Source organism: Mandrillus leucophaeus, unplaced genomic scaffold (assembly GCF_000951045.1).
Source record: "Mandrillus leucophaeus isolate KB7577 unplaced genomic scaffold, Mleu.le_1.0 Scaffold309, whole genome shotgun sequence".
In the NCBI taxonomy this organism is placed as follows: Eukaryota; Metazoa; Chordata; class Mammalia; order Primates; family Cercopithecidae; genus Mandrillus; species Mandrillus leucophaeus.
This window is the reverse complement of record NW_012103243.1, coordinates 3,413,394-3,429,626: the sequence shown is the minus strand read 5'-3', so window position 1 is coordinate 3,429,626 and position 16,233 is coordinate 3,413,394. Positions and strand designations below refer to the sequence as shown.

Sequence of the window (16,233 nt, the reverse complement as noted above, 5' to 3'; positions counted from 1 at the left end):
ATCCTGACAATATGGGAAGGCTGCCTAAGGGTTTGTGCTGAGGACAACTGTGAAACAATCCTTCTGCATCGTAGTGCTGCCAAGCAGCCACTCTGACCTTGTGTCTCCATTGGCCAAGTTACAGAGCAGACTTTCCAGGGCTGGGGATGATAGACCTAAATCCCCCTTTGTCTCTGCCCATCTTCAGGAATATGTCTCCCATTAGGCACTCATGACGCCTCCAGTGGGTTGAGGCAGGGATAGGACAGGTCTCTTTCCGGTAACCCAGGATGGTTGGGGAAGCTGGTTGTTTACCTCGATCTCAATTTTTCCGGTGTAGAAAAAAAGTGAGTTGGAGGAAAATCTTCTGCATATCTGGTGTCAGGCAGAATGGGGTAAGGAGTGCCACAAATATGAAAGTCAGGTTCTCTTACCATCCACTTGGTGTTTCTCACTTCCTTATGGCCCTGGGAACAGTTATATCTTCCTATTTCAGTTCTGGACTATTGTGACAATTTCTGGTGATAATCTCAGCACCGTATATTCATTATTTTTTTATTTTTATTTTTTTTGGCGTGGGTGGGCGCGGTGGGGTTGTGGGGTGGCAGCTTGTTTCTGTGCCCCCATTTTGGAACTGGAAGTCATGGGGCGGAAGAGTTAACATCCAGAGCAGCCCCTGACACCTACCTGGCATGGAGGATGGGAGAACCGCAGGCAGAGCTTGAACTATCAAGACAAAACAATGTCATGCGAGAGTTCCAAGTTGCCTTTTAAATAACACGATACCACTTAAGGGTGGCATGAGTACCTAATAATAATAAAGTATTCCTAGTTGCTCCCTCTGGTGTCTTGTATTGTTGCTATCATTCATTTCACTTAAACACATGCCATAATAATCAAATACATTGTTCTTATAATTTTGAACAAACTGGTATCTACTAGATCAATTAAAGAAAAATAAACATTATTTTATTTTTTCTTTCTCTAATATTCTTCCTTTCTTTACATAAATCTGAGTTTTCTGACCTGTATCCTTTTTTCTCTCTCTCTGAAGAACTTCCTTTAACATTCTTGCAAGGCAAGAAAAGTCTACTGGTCTTTTGTTTGTCTGAGAAAGTATTTATCCTTTACTTTTAAAGGAAAATTTTGCAAGATACACAATTCTAGGTGTTTGTTTTTTTCTGTCAACACGTAAGTAACCACTTTTCTTGCCTGCATGCTTTCTGAGGAGAAGTAGAATGTGATTCTTATCTTTACTTTTTCATAGGCTAGATGTTCCCCTTTCTACCAGGCTCCTTTTAAAATATTTTCCTGTAACTTTGATTTTTCTGCATTTGGAATACGAAAAATTCTTAGTCATTATTCTTTCAAACATTTCTTCTGTTCCTTTCTCTTCCTCTTCTTCTTCTTCCCCATTATATGTATTTACATTTTTGGTAGTTGTCCCACAGTTCTTAGATATTCTGCTCTATTTGTTCAGTCATTTTTCTTTTTATCTTTCTATTTTGGTGGTCTCTATTGACACATCTTCAAACTAAGATTCTTTTCTCAGCTGTCCCCAACTATTAATGATCCAGTTAAAGGCATTCTTTATTTCTATGAAAGTGTTCCTGATCACTAGCTTTTCTTTTTGCTTCTTTGTCAGAATTTTTATCTTTCTGTTTATTTTACCATCTATTTTTGCATGTTGTCTACTTTTTCCATTAGAGTCTTTAGTATATTCATCAGAGCTGCTTTAAGATCCTCGTCCGATAATTTCCATATCCCTTCCATGTCTGAGTCTCATTCTCATTCTTGCGCTACCTCTTCAAACTGTGAGGTTGTTTGTTTGTTTGTTTTTGGTCTTTTAGTGTGCTTTGTAACTTTTTGTTGAAATCCAGACATGATGAACTGGGTAAAGGGAACTCTGGTGAACAGGCCTTTCATGGTGTGGTGGTAAGTTGAGAGGGCAGAGAAAGCGTTCTATGGCAGTTGTCCCCAATATTTTTGGCACCAGGGATCGGTTTTGTGGAAGACAATTTTTTTCCACAAACTAGGTGTGAAAGCAGGACATGGGGAATGGTTTTGAGATGGAGTTATTCCATCTCAAAGCATCAGGAATTCTCATAAGGAGTGCACAACCTAAATCCCTCACATGTGCAGTTCACAATGGGGTTCATGCTCCTATGAGAATTTCATGTCACTGCTGATCTGACAGGAGGCGGAGCTCAGGCAGTAATGATAGCTCACCAGCTGCTCATGTCCTGCTGTGCACTCCAGTTTCTAATAGCCCACAGACCACTACTGGCCAGTGGTCCAGGGGTTGGGGACCGCTGTTCTATGATTCCAGGATTAGTTTTGAGTTTTTAATGAGCCCTGTGCTCATTGGCTGTGAATTTTACAAGTATTTCTCAGTAACTGCTCTTCTTACCCCAAGGTACAACAGAATGGCTGGAGGGAGCTGAAGTTGGAGTTTATCCCTTCCCCTTAAATGCTATTTTTCATGACCCTTTAATGGTATCCTGCTACTTTGTATACTTTTTCTTACATACAATATCATTTTTATTTAACGCAGTAAAATTTCCTCTATATTTATCCACATATTTGCTGGTTTACTTGCTCACAATTCCTTCCTTCACACCAGGCCTATTTTCTAGAAGCATTGTATCTCCTTATGAAAAGTATTCTCTAAAAATTCTTTTATTGAGAGTCTACTGGTGATAATATTGATATATATTTGTAAACTAAAAATGTATTCTTTCTTTCTTGATTCTAATTGATAGTACTACTACAAATACAATTCCATATATCTTGGTTGCTTTCTCTTTGCATAGGCACTACTCTGCTGTCTTCTGGCTTTCATTGTGGCTGTTGAGAAATATATCAGTAGTGTCTTATAAATTAATTTCTTACACTTTGTATTTTTCTCTCTGGCTGCTTTTAGGATGCTGCTCTGTCTTTGGCTATCTGGCTGCTTGCTCTTTGGTGACTATTGGATTTATTATATTATATCTATGTATGTATTTACTTTTCTTAGCCTACTCAGGATTCAGAAAAATCATGTCATTCCTCAACTTTAGATAATGCTTTACTCTTATCCCTTCAAATATCATCTTTTACTATGTTTGTATTTTCACTATCTCTATTTGCTTCTGTAAAGCTGTCTTAATTTATCTCCATGCTCATAACCTCTTCTTCATGTTCTCAACTCATACTTTAAAAGCATTTATGCACATACCTATCTCAGGGAAAGAACTAGTACAAGTGTTTTTCAAAGATTAATAATATCATCATGTCAGAGAGGAAAGAAAATTCTTTACCTTGACTTACTGAATGTACATCAAATGTCGGTCTTATAATATGAACTGTCTGAATGCTAGTTATATAAAAATGAATTAATTCACTAGCATTACAAAAATTAAAATATAAATAAAATATATTCAGGGTAAAATCTGTGAACAAACAGAGAAAATATAAGCAGTGGTAAAGTCTGATATATAATATAAATATGACACAAATTAGTCATGATGATTCATACTTTTGGACTTTGGTGCTCTAAAGGAACATACTTTCAAAAATAACAGAAATATTCATTTATATAATAAGCATTCTAGAATGTGATGTTGGCACCATTCAAATTATTGAGTGGTAGGAAGGCTTATTATATAAAAAGTTTCAAGCTGGCTGTGCTATTTATAAAGCTAACAAAAATTTATACTGATAGTTTGATTGTAGTTAATTCATAAGGTCTATGATTAATGTTTTAAAAGGGTCACAAGTTAGAGCCAAAGAATAAGAAGTGTTCATGGTTACTAATAAATTGCTCTGTGAAGGCTTGGCTACCCTTGCAGGTAATGATGTCACAAAATGATGAAAGAATAGCTAAGTAGCCAATGAAGTGCCAGTGCCTGGCTGAGACTCTGACCATTGCGTCACTCTTGGCCAGAGCCCCAAAAGGTAAATGCAGCTATTAAAGGAAAAAGACAACTCATAAGGATTCAAGTTTCCACTGACAACACTTTTCTTAAAACTAGATTCTATTCAACACTTGAACTCTTAGATCAAGTAAAGAAAGTACTAGATAAGAAAAAGAAGTAATAAATATGTTATAGCTTTGCAAATATGTTAGTTGACAGATATACCCAGGCTTCCAATCCCTAGCTTGTATTCTGTACCTATGAGCTTAATATATATGCTTTGATACTTATAATGGATTTCTGATTAAGTGGGCCAGGGATACTATGTTGTGGTAAAGCTAACAGCACAGGTAATTAGGGAATGATCTAAAAGTGGGAGTGAGGTGGGATTTAAAAGTCTATGTACCAAAATATTACATACCAAATAACTCTATGCTATGAAATTTTGGAACAGGCAAAACTAATCTGTATTGATAGAAAGAAGATTGGCAGTTTCCTGGGATTGGGGGTTCAGGAACAGCACTGACTGCAAAGAAGCATAAGAGAATGTTTGGGAGAGAGAAACATTACATATCTTGACAGAGATGGTGACTATACAGGGTACACATATGCCACAACTCATCAAAATATATATTTTTAAGTAGGTATATTTTATTGCACACAAATCACACTTTTGATTTAAAAAGAAAAAAACTCTAGTTTTGGCAGATGTTACCATGGGTCAAATTGGTAGAGTACACAAAATGTCTTTATATTGTTTCTTACAACAGTATATAAATCTACAATTATCTCAAAATTAAAAGTTGACTTAAAAATGAAGTAACAGTGCCTATTTTTTATTCAAATAAAATTAAACATTTATGAATAACATACGTGTTTGTAACTTGTGAGATATATAATGATTCATGGGAGTTCAATACCATGTATTTCTAAATTCTACTTTGAAATGTTTAACTCTGTATGAAAGTTAACGAATAGCATCTAGGCTTTGGATCTGTTTCACTCTAAATCTGTTCTAAAGTGGGTCTAGTAAATTAAGTATTTACTGCTATTTTTCATTCTCGGGAAGAAATGTGACAAATATTCTAAAAGTATTCTCAATGAGTTAAATATGCCATTATTATTTATGGTATGTATCATACATTAAAGTCAAGCCCTTAAAATTGCCAATACAATACCAAAATGTGTCAGAGTTCCTAGTCAAAGAGTACAGAGGAGAATCAGTGAGGCTCCCCAAGGTAAATGTTTTTAGATGTCAAAAATGTAATTTAAAAAAAAAAGTAAGCATGGCTTTAATTTCATCTCAGAGTCAACAGTGACTTTGCTAATAGATTTTCTTGAGTTGTGAGTTTTTATTTTTATAAATGGGTAAAAGAAATAGGAGTTAACAATGAATATAGCAATGAACAGCTGGTCTTGCTATACTAAGAATAACTAATGATGTATTCGAGCTTCCAGTGTCTCAATCTATCAATCAGTTTTGCTTTACGAGGTTCAGAAGTTCAAAGTCTTTGAAGGTCAGGTAGTTCACCAAAGTGAGGTCGCCCAGATATAGTAGTGACTGTTGTAGCAAATCGAAAAGTGATACTGTTGTAAGTGGGGTAAATGCCACCCTGAGCCAGTGAGCTGTTGACAGGGGAGGAAATGGATATAGTGTTAGACTACGTTCTGATTAAGAGAAGTGAGAAATTAAAAATTTGTAAGTGTCATTTTTTGACTTTTAATAATCGCCATTCTGATTGACATGAGATGGTATCTCATTGTGGTTTTCATATGCATTTCTCTAATGATCAGTGATGTTGAGCTTTTTTTCATATGTTTGTTGGCCACACGTATGTCTTCTTTTGAGAACTGTTCTCAAACAAACAACCCCATTAAAAATTGGGCAAAGAACATGAACAGACAGTTCTCAAAAGAAGATATTCATGTCCTACCCTGGCAACAACTCGCTGACTCAGGGCTCCTTCCCAATTTTTAATGGGGTTGTTTGTTTTTTTTTCTTGTAAATTTGTTTAAGTTCCTTCTAGACTCTGGATATTATGCCTTTGTCAGATGGATAGATTGCAAAAATTTTCTCCCCTTCTATAGGTTGTCTGTTCACTCTGACGATAGTTTCTTTTTCTGTGCAGAAGCTCCAAGGTTGCGGAGAAAAAGGAACACCTTTACACTGTTGGTGAGAGTATAAATTAGTTCAAGCATTGTGGAAGACAGTGTGGCAATTCCTCAAAGACCTGGAGGCAGAAATACCATTTGACCCAGCAATTCCATTACTGTATATTACCAGGAATATAAATCACTTGCAGGGACATGAACAGAGTTGGAAGTCACTATCCTCAGCAAAACAATGCCGGAACAGAAAACCAAACACTACGTATTCTCACTTATAAGTGGGATCTGAATGATGAGAACACATGGACACATGGTGGGGAACAACACACATTGGGGCCTCTTAGGGATGGTCGGGGGTTGAGGGAAGAGCATCAGGATGAATAGCTAATGGTTGCTGGACTTAATACCTAGGTGAGGGGATGATCTATGCAAGAAGCCACCATGGCACACCTTTACCTAAGTAACAAACCTGCACATCCTACACATGTTCCCCTGAACTTAAAATAAAAGTTGAGGGCCAGGAGTGGTGGCTCATGCCTGTAATTCCAGCACTTTGGGAGGCCAAGGCAGGTGGAGCACTTGAGGTCAGGAGTTCAAGACCTGCCTGGCCAACAAGGTGAAAGCCATCTCTACAAAAAAAAAAAAAAAAAAAAATTAGCCACGTGTGCTGGTGTGTATCTGTAGTCCCAGCTACTTGGGAGGCTGAGACAGGATAATCACTTGAAGCTGAGAGGCCAAGGTTGCAGTGAGCCAATATTATGCCACTGCACTCCAGCCTCAGTGACAGAGTGAGACTCCCTCTCAAAAAAAAAAGTTGAAGAATAAATAAATATTTTAAAGTGAAAACTCTTGCAGAAAATTAAAACTGTTTAAACACTGTTTCTACCTGTGAGCCATCAATTTGTGACACTGAAGCCTTATAAACAAATGAAGAATATTTTGTATGGAAAATTCCTTAGGATGGGTAAGTATGTGAACCTGCCCCTGAATTCACCATTCCACTTTTTCTCAACTTCATTCATTTTCACTTCTACTAAAAATACTTTCTCATAAGAAAGACGGTTGCCAAGAACTGGCATATTTTCAGTGCTTACATTTTCATCTGTTTGCCAAATGTCTGTAATATAATTCACAAAAGCCCTGTTTATTGAGTAATATTATTAATGGATAGCATAATACTGTGGAATTGAAGACATTCTTTTTGGATTATGTCCAGGTCTTTAAAAAGAACATGGATTCCAATAGGAAATGAATGGCTTATATTAAAACGTATTATTTTTAAAAAGTAGAACAACATGAAAAGCATTAGAATAGGTATATTTTCAAATTACTGTAAGACAACTTTTCTCAGACACGTAAGTCCCTGCATGTATTACAATACTTTGAATGATAACAAAAGAGAATGTCATGCCTATTAATGCTTCTATAAAATCATTTTTCATTTTCAATACATTGTTGAAAATATCACAGGACTGAGAAATCATTCAACTTAACAGTCTATTGACTTTTTCCCTGCAGCTGCATTTGCCAAACTTTGCTAAGTAAATTATATTTGTTGCTTTTTAAAATTTATGGCTAAATTCATAAATTATCAAAATATGTCAAGGAGGAAAATAACAAAAAGTCTACTTTTTCATTTTTGTTTTCAAAAGGTACTTAATGTCTAAATAAGAAGCATTAAAATGTATTCTCAATCCAAATTATAGTTAATTATTTCACTAGTTCATAATCCAACAGTCACCACCTGAGACCAAGTCTGAAAATCCCAACTTGACTTCTGAAACCAATTATGAGCCTTCATTCATTTAATGGCTCTATTTTTAAGAGGAAGCATGAAATCATCCAAGAATCAGAAAATATCGAACACTTAACTGTGAGCAATTATAGAGAGAGAAAGAAAAAACAAGACAGGACATCAAAAGCAAATGAGAGAGACTAACACCAACTGACTAGTCAACAGAAAGCAAGAGAAGTTCAGAAGAGAACATATCATATGAAGGTATTAGTCAAACTGTAGTTTGCAAATACTAGATATATTCAGTTCAAGGTGCCCTACTGAATTCATCCCAAAGTGTTTTTTAATTGGGGTATTTGTGGCTTTGTGGAGGAGAGGACAAGGTTAATGAAACAAATCACTGATTATAAGGAAGTAAGTGTCCATCTTAAGGGACCAAAAGGAGACAGTAGAAAAATAAAATAAATGTTACTTTAACTTTAAAATTGAACAAATAAAATTTGCAAAAATTCAAACACACAATTTTGGCCCAGTAAAGAGTGAATCAATCAAGTTAATCCAATTAATTTCATTTCTGTGACAATATGATAAGCCATACAATCAAGCATATTAAAATTAGTTCTTCTAAAAGATTTTTTCTCATAATATACTAATCAAATCAAATGCAAAGACTCTAGACTTTGGAAATCCAAAAGAAAACCATAAAATATTTCTTCTTTTAACACAAGTATTGACTAATGATGAGGACTACATGTATATAAAGCAGTGATCTAGAAAATTAATTCAAAAGGATATCTAAATTAGAACATGGAAATTTTGGTCTGAGCACATAGAAAGAAAGAAAGTAGGCCGTAACTAAATCAAAGACTCTGAGTTGAAACTGAGGAGTGGGACCACATTTTAAATGTGCCAGAGAAAGTCTGCATTATAGATAATGTTCTTGCCATTGAACTATTCTCACTAATGTTACAGTCAAAAGCAAATTAGAACAGAGTAAGAATCAGAAGACAGAAATGGAGTTTGCCAAAACCTTTACAGATGGTTTTTTAAAAAGCAAGATGCTTTATAATATCCTAAAATAACTGCACAGAGAAGTGAAGTAACTTAACTAAAACACAAGTGTAGGGCAAGGTCCAAGAGGCAGAGATGTTTACAAGTCATACATGAGTGTATGAGACAGTGCTACCATCTGAAAAGCTAAAATGCACTAACATTTAAGCCTATATTTATGTAACAAAAATGATAGAAATATAAGCATTTGATATAGTTTGCATGTTTGTCCCCTCCAAATTTCATGTTGAAATGTGATCCCCAGTGTTGGAGGTGAGCCTGGTGGGAGGTGTTTGGGTCATGGAGGTGAATCCTTCATGAAGTGCCCTCCCTTCAGCAGTGAGATCTCACTCTGTTAGTTCATGACTGTTTAGACAAGGCTGTTTAAAAGAGCCTGGCTTCTGGCTTTGCCTTCTGCCATGATTGTAAGCTTTCTGAGGCCTCACCAGAAACCAAGCAGATGCTGGCACCATGCTTGTATAGCCAGGAGTACCACGAGCCAAATAATATCTTTTCTTTACTATTTACCCAGTCTCAGGTCTTCCTGTATAGCAATGCAAACAGACTAATACACCATTCCATACACTTGTCATTGAAAAACTGCTTTTTAGAATGACAGCAATTATATAATGTAGTTCACTATATTTGAAAATTTAATTTTAGCAGAGGTGGACAAATTGTCCCCGAAACTATTGCATCAATTGACAATCATATCAGTGATGTGTTAAAGGTTATATTCTCACAAGTACTAAGTGTTACCAATCTTTATATTTCCTACTAATTTGAAATATTAAAAACAATTGTTGAATTTGATTAAAACTGAGGTTGGGTAACCTTTTATGTGTTCATTAAAAGTATAATTTGTTCATTTGTAAATTGCTTGTTCATCTCTTTGCTCATTTTTATCAGACTGTTATATTTTTCTTAGTATTTTGTAAATGCTTGTGTATTAGGAATCTTAACTGTTTATCTGTTAATATGATATAAACATTTCCTATCAAGCCATCATTTGTCACTATATTACATTTATGCTAACCCTTGCACTGTGTAGAATTTTAAATGTTTATGTAACAGAATGTGTCATTAATTTCCTTCATAGCTCCAGATGTTTGTTTCTGTTTGTATTTCGTTTGCTTATCTAATAAAAGCCCTCAACTTAAGATATGTAAGTATTCTTCTAATCTTTATTTTAATATATTTATAGTTATTTTTCACTAATAGTTTAAGCCACATACATTCTTGTACATACCATCAGGTAGAACTCTAACTTTATTTTCTTGCAAACTAGCAGCCAGTTGTCTCAAACATATTTACTGAAGAGTCTATATTATCTACTGTCATTATTGGTATAATTGTTACTGCTGCTGAACCCTCTTTCATATCAGCTATTTCTGATGTTGTTGCTAGATATTCCTACCAACAAATGTTTCTTGATTTTATTTCCACTTACCTCTTTCCCCTAAAGATGAAGCTAAAATTCCACATCAACTGTGGAATTCCCCTGACCATCACAGAAAACTACAGTAACATAACTCATAAATCATTTTAATACCGATTTTCAATTAATTAAAATGCCTGATATTAGCAATAAATGAACCTTGATTCACATAAATACATAAAAATTGTTCTGCATCTAAAGATGCTTTTCTTGTTTATTGATACATTTGTATAAATACCCTTTAGTAAGAATCAAACTATTTTTTGTTTAGTGCCATGCTATCCAGATACATTAAAAATTGTTTTAAAAATATGATAATGCTGATGAAACAAAGAAAGAAAAACAAAAGATAAAGAAGAAACCTTAGCGTTTGGTTTCAGTTGTCATTTCTCTGGTTGAAATTATTTTTTAAAAATACAATTTCAACTTAATTCATGGCTGTTATTTTTCTTTACAAAAACTCTGCAATAATTGATGCTTTAAGTTCATATCAGTTTTTAAATTTATTTTCATTTGTTAGGCCAAAATTAAGTTCATAGAATTTATAGTCGCCATCTCTCCAATTTTTTGTTTAAGATTTCCACGCATAAAATAGAACTCACATGAAGTCCTTCAGTGAAGCTCTCTTGGGAGCAGAGACATCTATATGGCTGGCTTGTTGTGTCGCAGTTATCGGCATGACCATGGCACTGACATCTGCAAACATGAGCATCACACACTCCTAAGGAACACTAACTCAACTGTGAATGTATTTAAGGTCCTAGGCCTATACACATTGTGTGAATTCAACAGGGAAGATTTTTGTATATTTAATTGATACAAAATCAGTTCCTCCTTAATCGTGTGGATATCTGTACAAGTTTTTAATTTATCTGGAAATATCAGAAGAACTGTCACCAATATCCAAACCACTGTATTGTAAAGATAATGTTCAAGCCAACCTTTAAAGGGGAATGGAATTTTTTGTATCTATACCAACCATGTACAAAGGGAAGGCATTTACTAAACTATTTAAAATACAGTTAAGAATATAAAGTTCAGGCTGGGCATGGTGGCTCACGCCTGTAGTCTTAGCACGTTGGGAGACTGAGGCGGGTAGATCACTTGAGGTTGGGAGTTTGAGACCAGCCTGAGCAACATGGCAAAGCCATGTCTCTACAAAAAGTGAAAAAAAAAAAATCAGCTGGGCATTGTGGCACATGCCTGTAGTCCCAGTTACTTGGAAGGCTAAGATGAGAGGATCACTTGAGGCCCAGAAGTTGAGGTTGCAGTGAGCCATGATTATGCCATTGCATGCCAGCCTGGCTGACAGAGCAAAACCCTGTCAAAGAAAAAAAAAAAAAAAAGAATATAAAGTTGACAAACTGCAGAATGCAGTTAACGTATTTCAAATTTTTTGTTCTTTTTTTCCAAAGTTAGATGATGAATATTTAATAGTATTGCTTTGTTCATTATGCTATGACTTAGCAAACAAACAATGCTTCTATACTGGTATTTTGGTATGCTTTTGAAGACATATTTTATTCACAAGGCCTATCGTTCCTCTAGAACAACCCATTCTAAATATAGTCTATATGTACATTTCTATATTAGACAGTATGCTGCCTAGGTTTGCAGCTATCATTTCTTTTTAAATATCATGAGTCATGTTCTCAATTATGATCAGACATTTATAAACTACTTAGGGCACATCAGCTCTTTCCACTAAAGAAAAACAAGTATTCCCCATGGAACTGTGCACTATGAACTCAGGTAGACCAAGATCTGTACTTAAAAACTCTCTGGTAGTATAGTTAAAACTCCAAATCCAGCTCCAACTCTTTGCTTTCGAGAATATTTGAAAATTATATTCCAGAACAAATCAAGTAAAATATTGGATAAATCATTTCTAAGTCAGATTCAGAGTGTCATAGCTTCTAAAAGCAACAACTTTTGAAAATCAATTCATACACACACACACACACAAACTCAAACACACTCAACAATGTTATATAGAGAAAAGACTCATACACAGATCTTCTCCTAAAATCTTAGCGTGTGAAATCATTTCAAAATGTAAAGCTTGAAATCTGGCTTGCTCTGAAATCTTAATGTGCTGTTAAGACAATAAGTATGACAAAAACCTTGTTGAGAACAAAATTCATAATAATACCTCCCACTAATGGTGATTTCGTCCACTGCATAATATCTGTGTCTGAAGTTGACAGCAGTCTCAGTTGTATAGTACTGCCCATGAAAATGAAACCTTATTTGCGTGGCTTTTACGAACTCTTGAAGAGATGGGGTATTATAGAAGTCATTGTATCCAGGACGATAATTTGGTCCAGGTGTCAGGATGCTAAATGTGACATTGCCACGGGAATATGGAGTAAAACTGTTAATGAAAGAAATTCGATGTCATGAAAATCTATTCACATTTTTGGCAAAACAGAAATCAAAATGTTGAGAAATTACTACACAGCATCAATAAAAGCTTATTCTTTCTAGTAAAAGTATATGCCATACATTTCACATGCAAACAATACAGGATTATAATTGAAAGCCACACTAAAACAATTCCTTGAAAACATAATGAAAATTCCATTAACATAGATAACTTGCTAAACAATCTGAAAATCAGATTGTGAAACACCAGTGAGATTGAAATAAGAGTCACTCTAATGTATTTTACAAGAACTTTAAAGATAGTTTCAAACCCATTTTAGGGATAAGACTTAGGAGAATCTGCCTCAAGGAAGCTGGTGGTGAAGGGAAGTCTCTACCAGTCTAGAGAGCTAGCTTACTTGTACATTATGACTAATGTAACCAATCAGTCTTAAATTAAGACTAATTTAACCAATCAGTCTATTAAATTAATTGTTTAAAAATATTCATACTTGGAAAGCTGAAGACAGTTGACAGAATCAGGTTTCTCCAAATCTCCATTGTTTTTCATTCCAAAAGCACCACAATTTCTGGCAAAATATTGCCAGTCCTCCCAATCTAAGTTGTTTTCCTTCTTCCTTTGAATCCTTATTTCCGTTGGTTGTGGACTAAAGAACTGAATGATAATATAAAACACCTGAAAATGGAAAGTTAATTAATGTAATTAAAGTTTTAAGTGTAACTCATCAGTATGTATGAAACCATGGAAATGTTAGATTCGTATATATTGGCTCGCTTTGTCATTATTATAATGATCAAATATGTATTAGACACCCAGAAACTTCATAGCCCTATGGTAAAAGCAGCACATTCTATAATTGTATATCTGTTCATTTGCTCAAGGATTTTATAAATCAACATGCAAATAAAGACATAAACAAGAACATTACATCTATGAAATAAATGTCATATATATAGTCTTCTTAAGTAATTTAGAAAAAGGACCTTAGTTTGTATTACTTTTTGCTACTTAATAAAAAGAACTTAGTTTCAACATTTCATAAATATCATTTTGATACAAATCTCAAACATAAGGCCCTATATGTTGTCTTTTAGATATTTTTATTGTATACATTATAATACACTACTTTGAGGTAATGTTCAATTGCCTAGTTCAGTTTTCACCTTTTAGTGGGTTGAATTGTGTTCCCAAATAGATATGTCCAAGTACTACTGTCCAAACCAGTAAACGTGACTTTATTTGTAAATAGGGTCTTTGCAGTATAATTAAGGATGTCAATATTAGATCATCCTGGGTTTAATAGGGTGGGCCTTATACAAGATAAAGAAAAGGGATAATTGATGCTCACAGAGAAACAAGGAAGGACACCATGTGAAAATGGAGGCAGAGATTGAAGTTGTGGTGCCACAAGTCAAGTAACACCAAGGGCCACCAAGAGTTGCAAATGGCAAGGAGAGATCCCCCTCTGGAACCTTTGAAGGGAGTGTAGCCCTGCCAACATGTTGGTTTCATATTTCTGGTGTCCAGAACTGTTAGGGAATACATTTCTGTTGTTTTAAGACATGAAGTTTGTGGGCATTTGTTGTAAAAACCACAGGAAATTAATGTACACCTTATTGTTTCTAATTACCTGATACTGTCCATTTTCCAAGTCAACTGAAATAGTCACTCCTTGATTAAGTTGTGTAACGTTTGTAAACACATTTGAAACCCATGAAGTCCCAACATCATTATCATTGACAAAAGAGAGAGGATGGGCTTCAGGATTCAACCGTGACACTCTATTATCAGCTGTGTCTCCTGCATCGTTAGGAATGCAGTACCGCTGTGCCAAAGGGTGGACCCGCGGGTGGCTGCCAGGGCAACGGCAATGTGATTGGGCATGCAATCTGAGAAGATCTCCAGAAAAAACTTCCAGAATCTCTCTGTGGGAGTCAAGAGGGAGACTGTAAGGACAAAGAGCTTAACAGTAATAGAACTTCTAAGAGGTGCTACAAATGAATGTCACTCGTTTAGTGCTTTCATGAGTATCCATTTAGCTTTAATAATTCTATGCATGAAACATAAAATACAGCTTATCTTTGGCCAAATAAACAAATTCATTATCATAAATGTATATCAAAACCAGCACATTTTAATATTAACTTTTTATTTATATCAAGAAGCATGCATATGCCCTTGTCTGATTATTAAGATACTTAAATAAATACCACAATATTTTACTGTGTCTATTTGTGATAAAATAGAAAGGTCACATTTACTTAGGTTGCTAAACTAACTACTGAGAGTGAACAATAATATACGGAAAATAATGAGAGTTATAGATAATGTTTTCAGTTCATCCATGGGAAAGAGGTATGAAAGCAAGTATCATCTTATCTGCTTCTGTTTTAAGTGAAGGACTGAGGCCAAGGCCATTTGTCAGTGGTTTCCTGTGACTCATCAGTACAGATCCTGACATCCTGTAATGCTTCAATGGCTTCAGATCATATGGCGGCTGCCAACAGTCAAAGAAGAATGCCAATTCCAGGTAGATATATTTAATTTTTCCATTAAGGGCAATATACTTGCTCTAGACCAGAATTAGTCATTCTATTTATAGGCATTCTTCCACATAGCACCTTCCCAGACATTTCAGGTAGGCCAAAATTAGTAACCAAGGTCTTACCAGAGAAACCAGGCTTTTCCTCTCAGACCCCAGTGGAGTAATGAAAGAGTCAGGCAGCTTTTCCATTCATTAAATCACATGAAGTCATACCTTCTTTAAATCTCATCAATACTTTTCAACTGATATCAAGTTTTGAATGGGACCAAAAGCCACCAGTATAGAATCTAGTATAAAATCTTTCACTCCCAAGGAAAAACTTTATTCCCAAAGAATTACGACAACCTTGGCCTTCAGCATTTTAGACAAAGGTGATCTAAAATATAGTAAGGCTGTTGGCAGTAAATACACCTAACACTGTGTTCCAGGGCTATGTCACCCTTTATTGAGGCATACCTTGATTATATAGACTGGTAAGAAAGAATGTTTATATTGTTAATGATCTGCCATGGACTAAGAGCCACAGCAAAGCAATGCTTCTAAATTTACAAGGGCTAGTCTTCTCATTTGGAAACCCACCACACTAATTTACATCTGCCTTGAAGAAATAAGAATGAACATTCTTCTTTTTGATTTTTAATAGAAATAAATAAGATCAACTCATCCATACAACAATATACTATTATACCATGATATCATAAGCTGAAGAAGAAAGTTCAAAGGCATCCTAAGCAGAATTTCACTTAAATTTTTAAAAATTCTGTGTGCCTTTAAGAGGCCCTAAGAAAGATTTCCTATCTACTCTCAAGATAAGGAAATAACATTAAAGCTAGCCTGAGTCTATATAATTATTTGTTCACTGAAAATAGAAAAATATATCACAATACTTCAAATGCTCATTCTTCTTGTCTCCAAGTCTAATAGACCAGTCTCTTGAGAATTTCCCATATATCAAAATAATTAATCATGTTTATTGTTCTACATTCTCTAGTAGGTATAAAGTCAACAAACCAATTTTAAAAGGCAGATATAGAAGTTTCTCAATTATTATTAATAGAAACTACTTCATATAGAAAATTTAAACAATGTATCACA

At 34.9% G+C, this 16,233-nt stretch overlaps 1 protein-coding gene across 2 annotated transcripts in view; it reads right to left on the bottom strand.

The window, feature by feature from the left end:
* The window catches only part of USH2A (Usher syndrome 2A (autosomal recessive, mild)), an 813,932-nt gene that overhangs the window by 690,815 nt on the left and 106,884 nt on the right, over positions 1–16,233 (bottom strand). For both annotated transcript variants that reach the window (XM_011987399.1, XM_011987398.1), the window contains 4 exons: positions 14,224–14,518; positions 13,084–13,268; positions 12,360–12,581; positions 10,810–10,903 (listed from right to left, as the gene is read on the bottom strand). In XM_011987399.1, the coding sequence (XP_011842789.1) occupies positions 10,810–10,903; positions 12,360–12,581; positions 13,084–13,268; positions 14,224–14,518 (796 nt within the window). The remainder of the gene's footprint in view (positions 1–10,809; positions 10,904–12,359; positions 12,582–13,083; positions 13,269–14,223; positions 14,519–16,233) is intronic.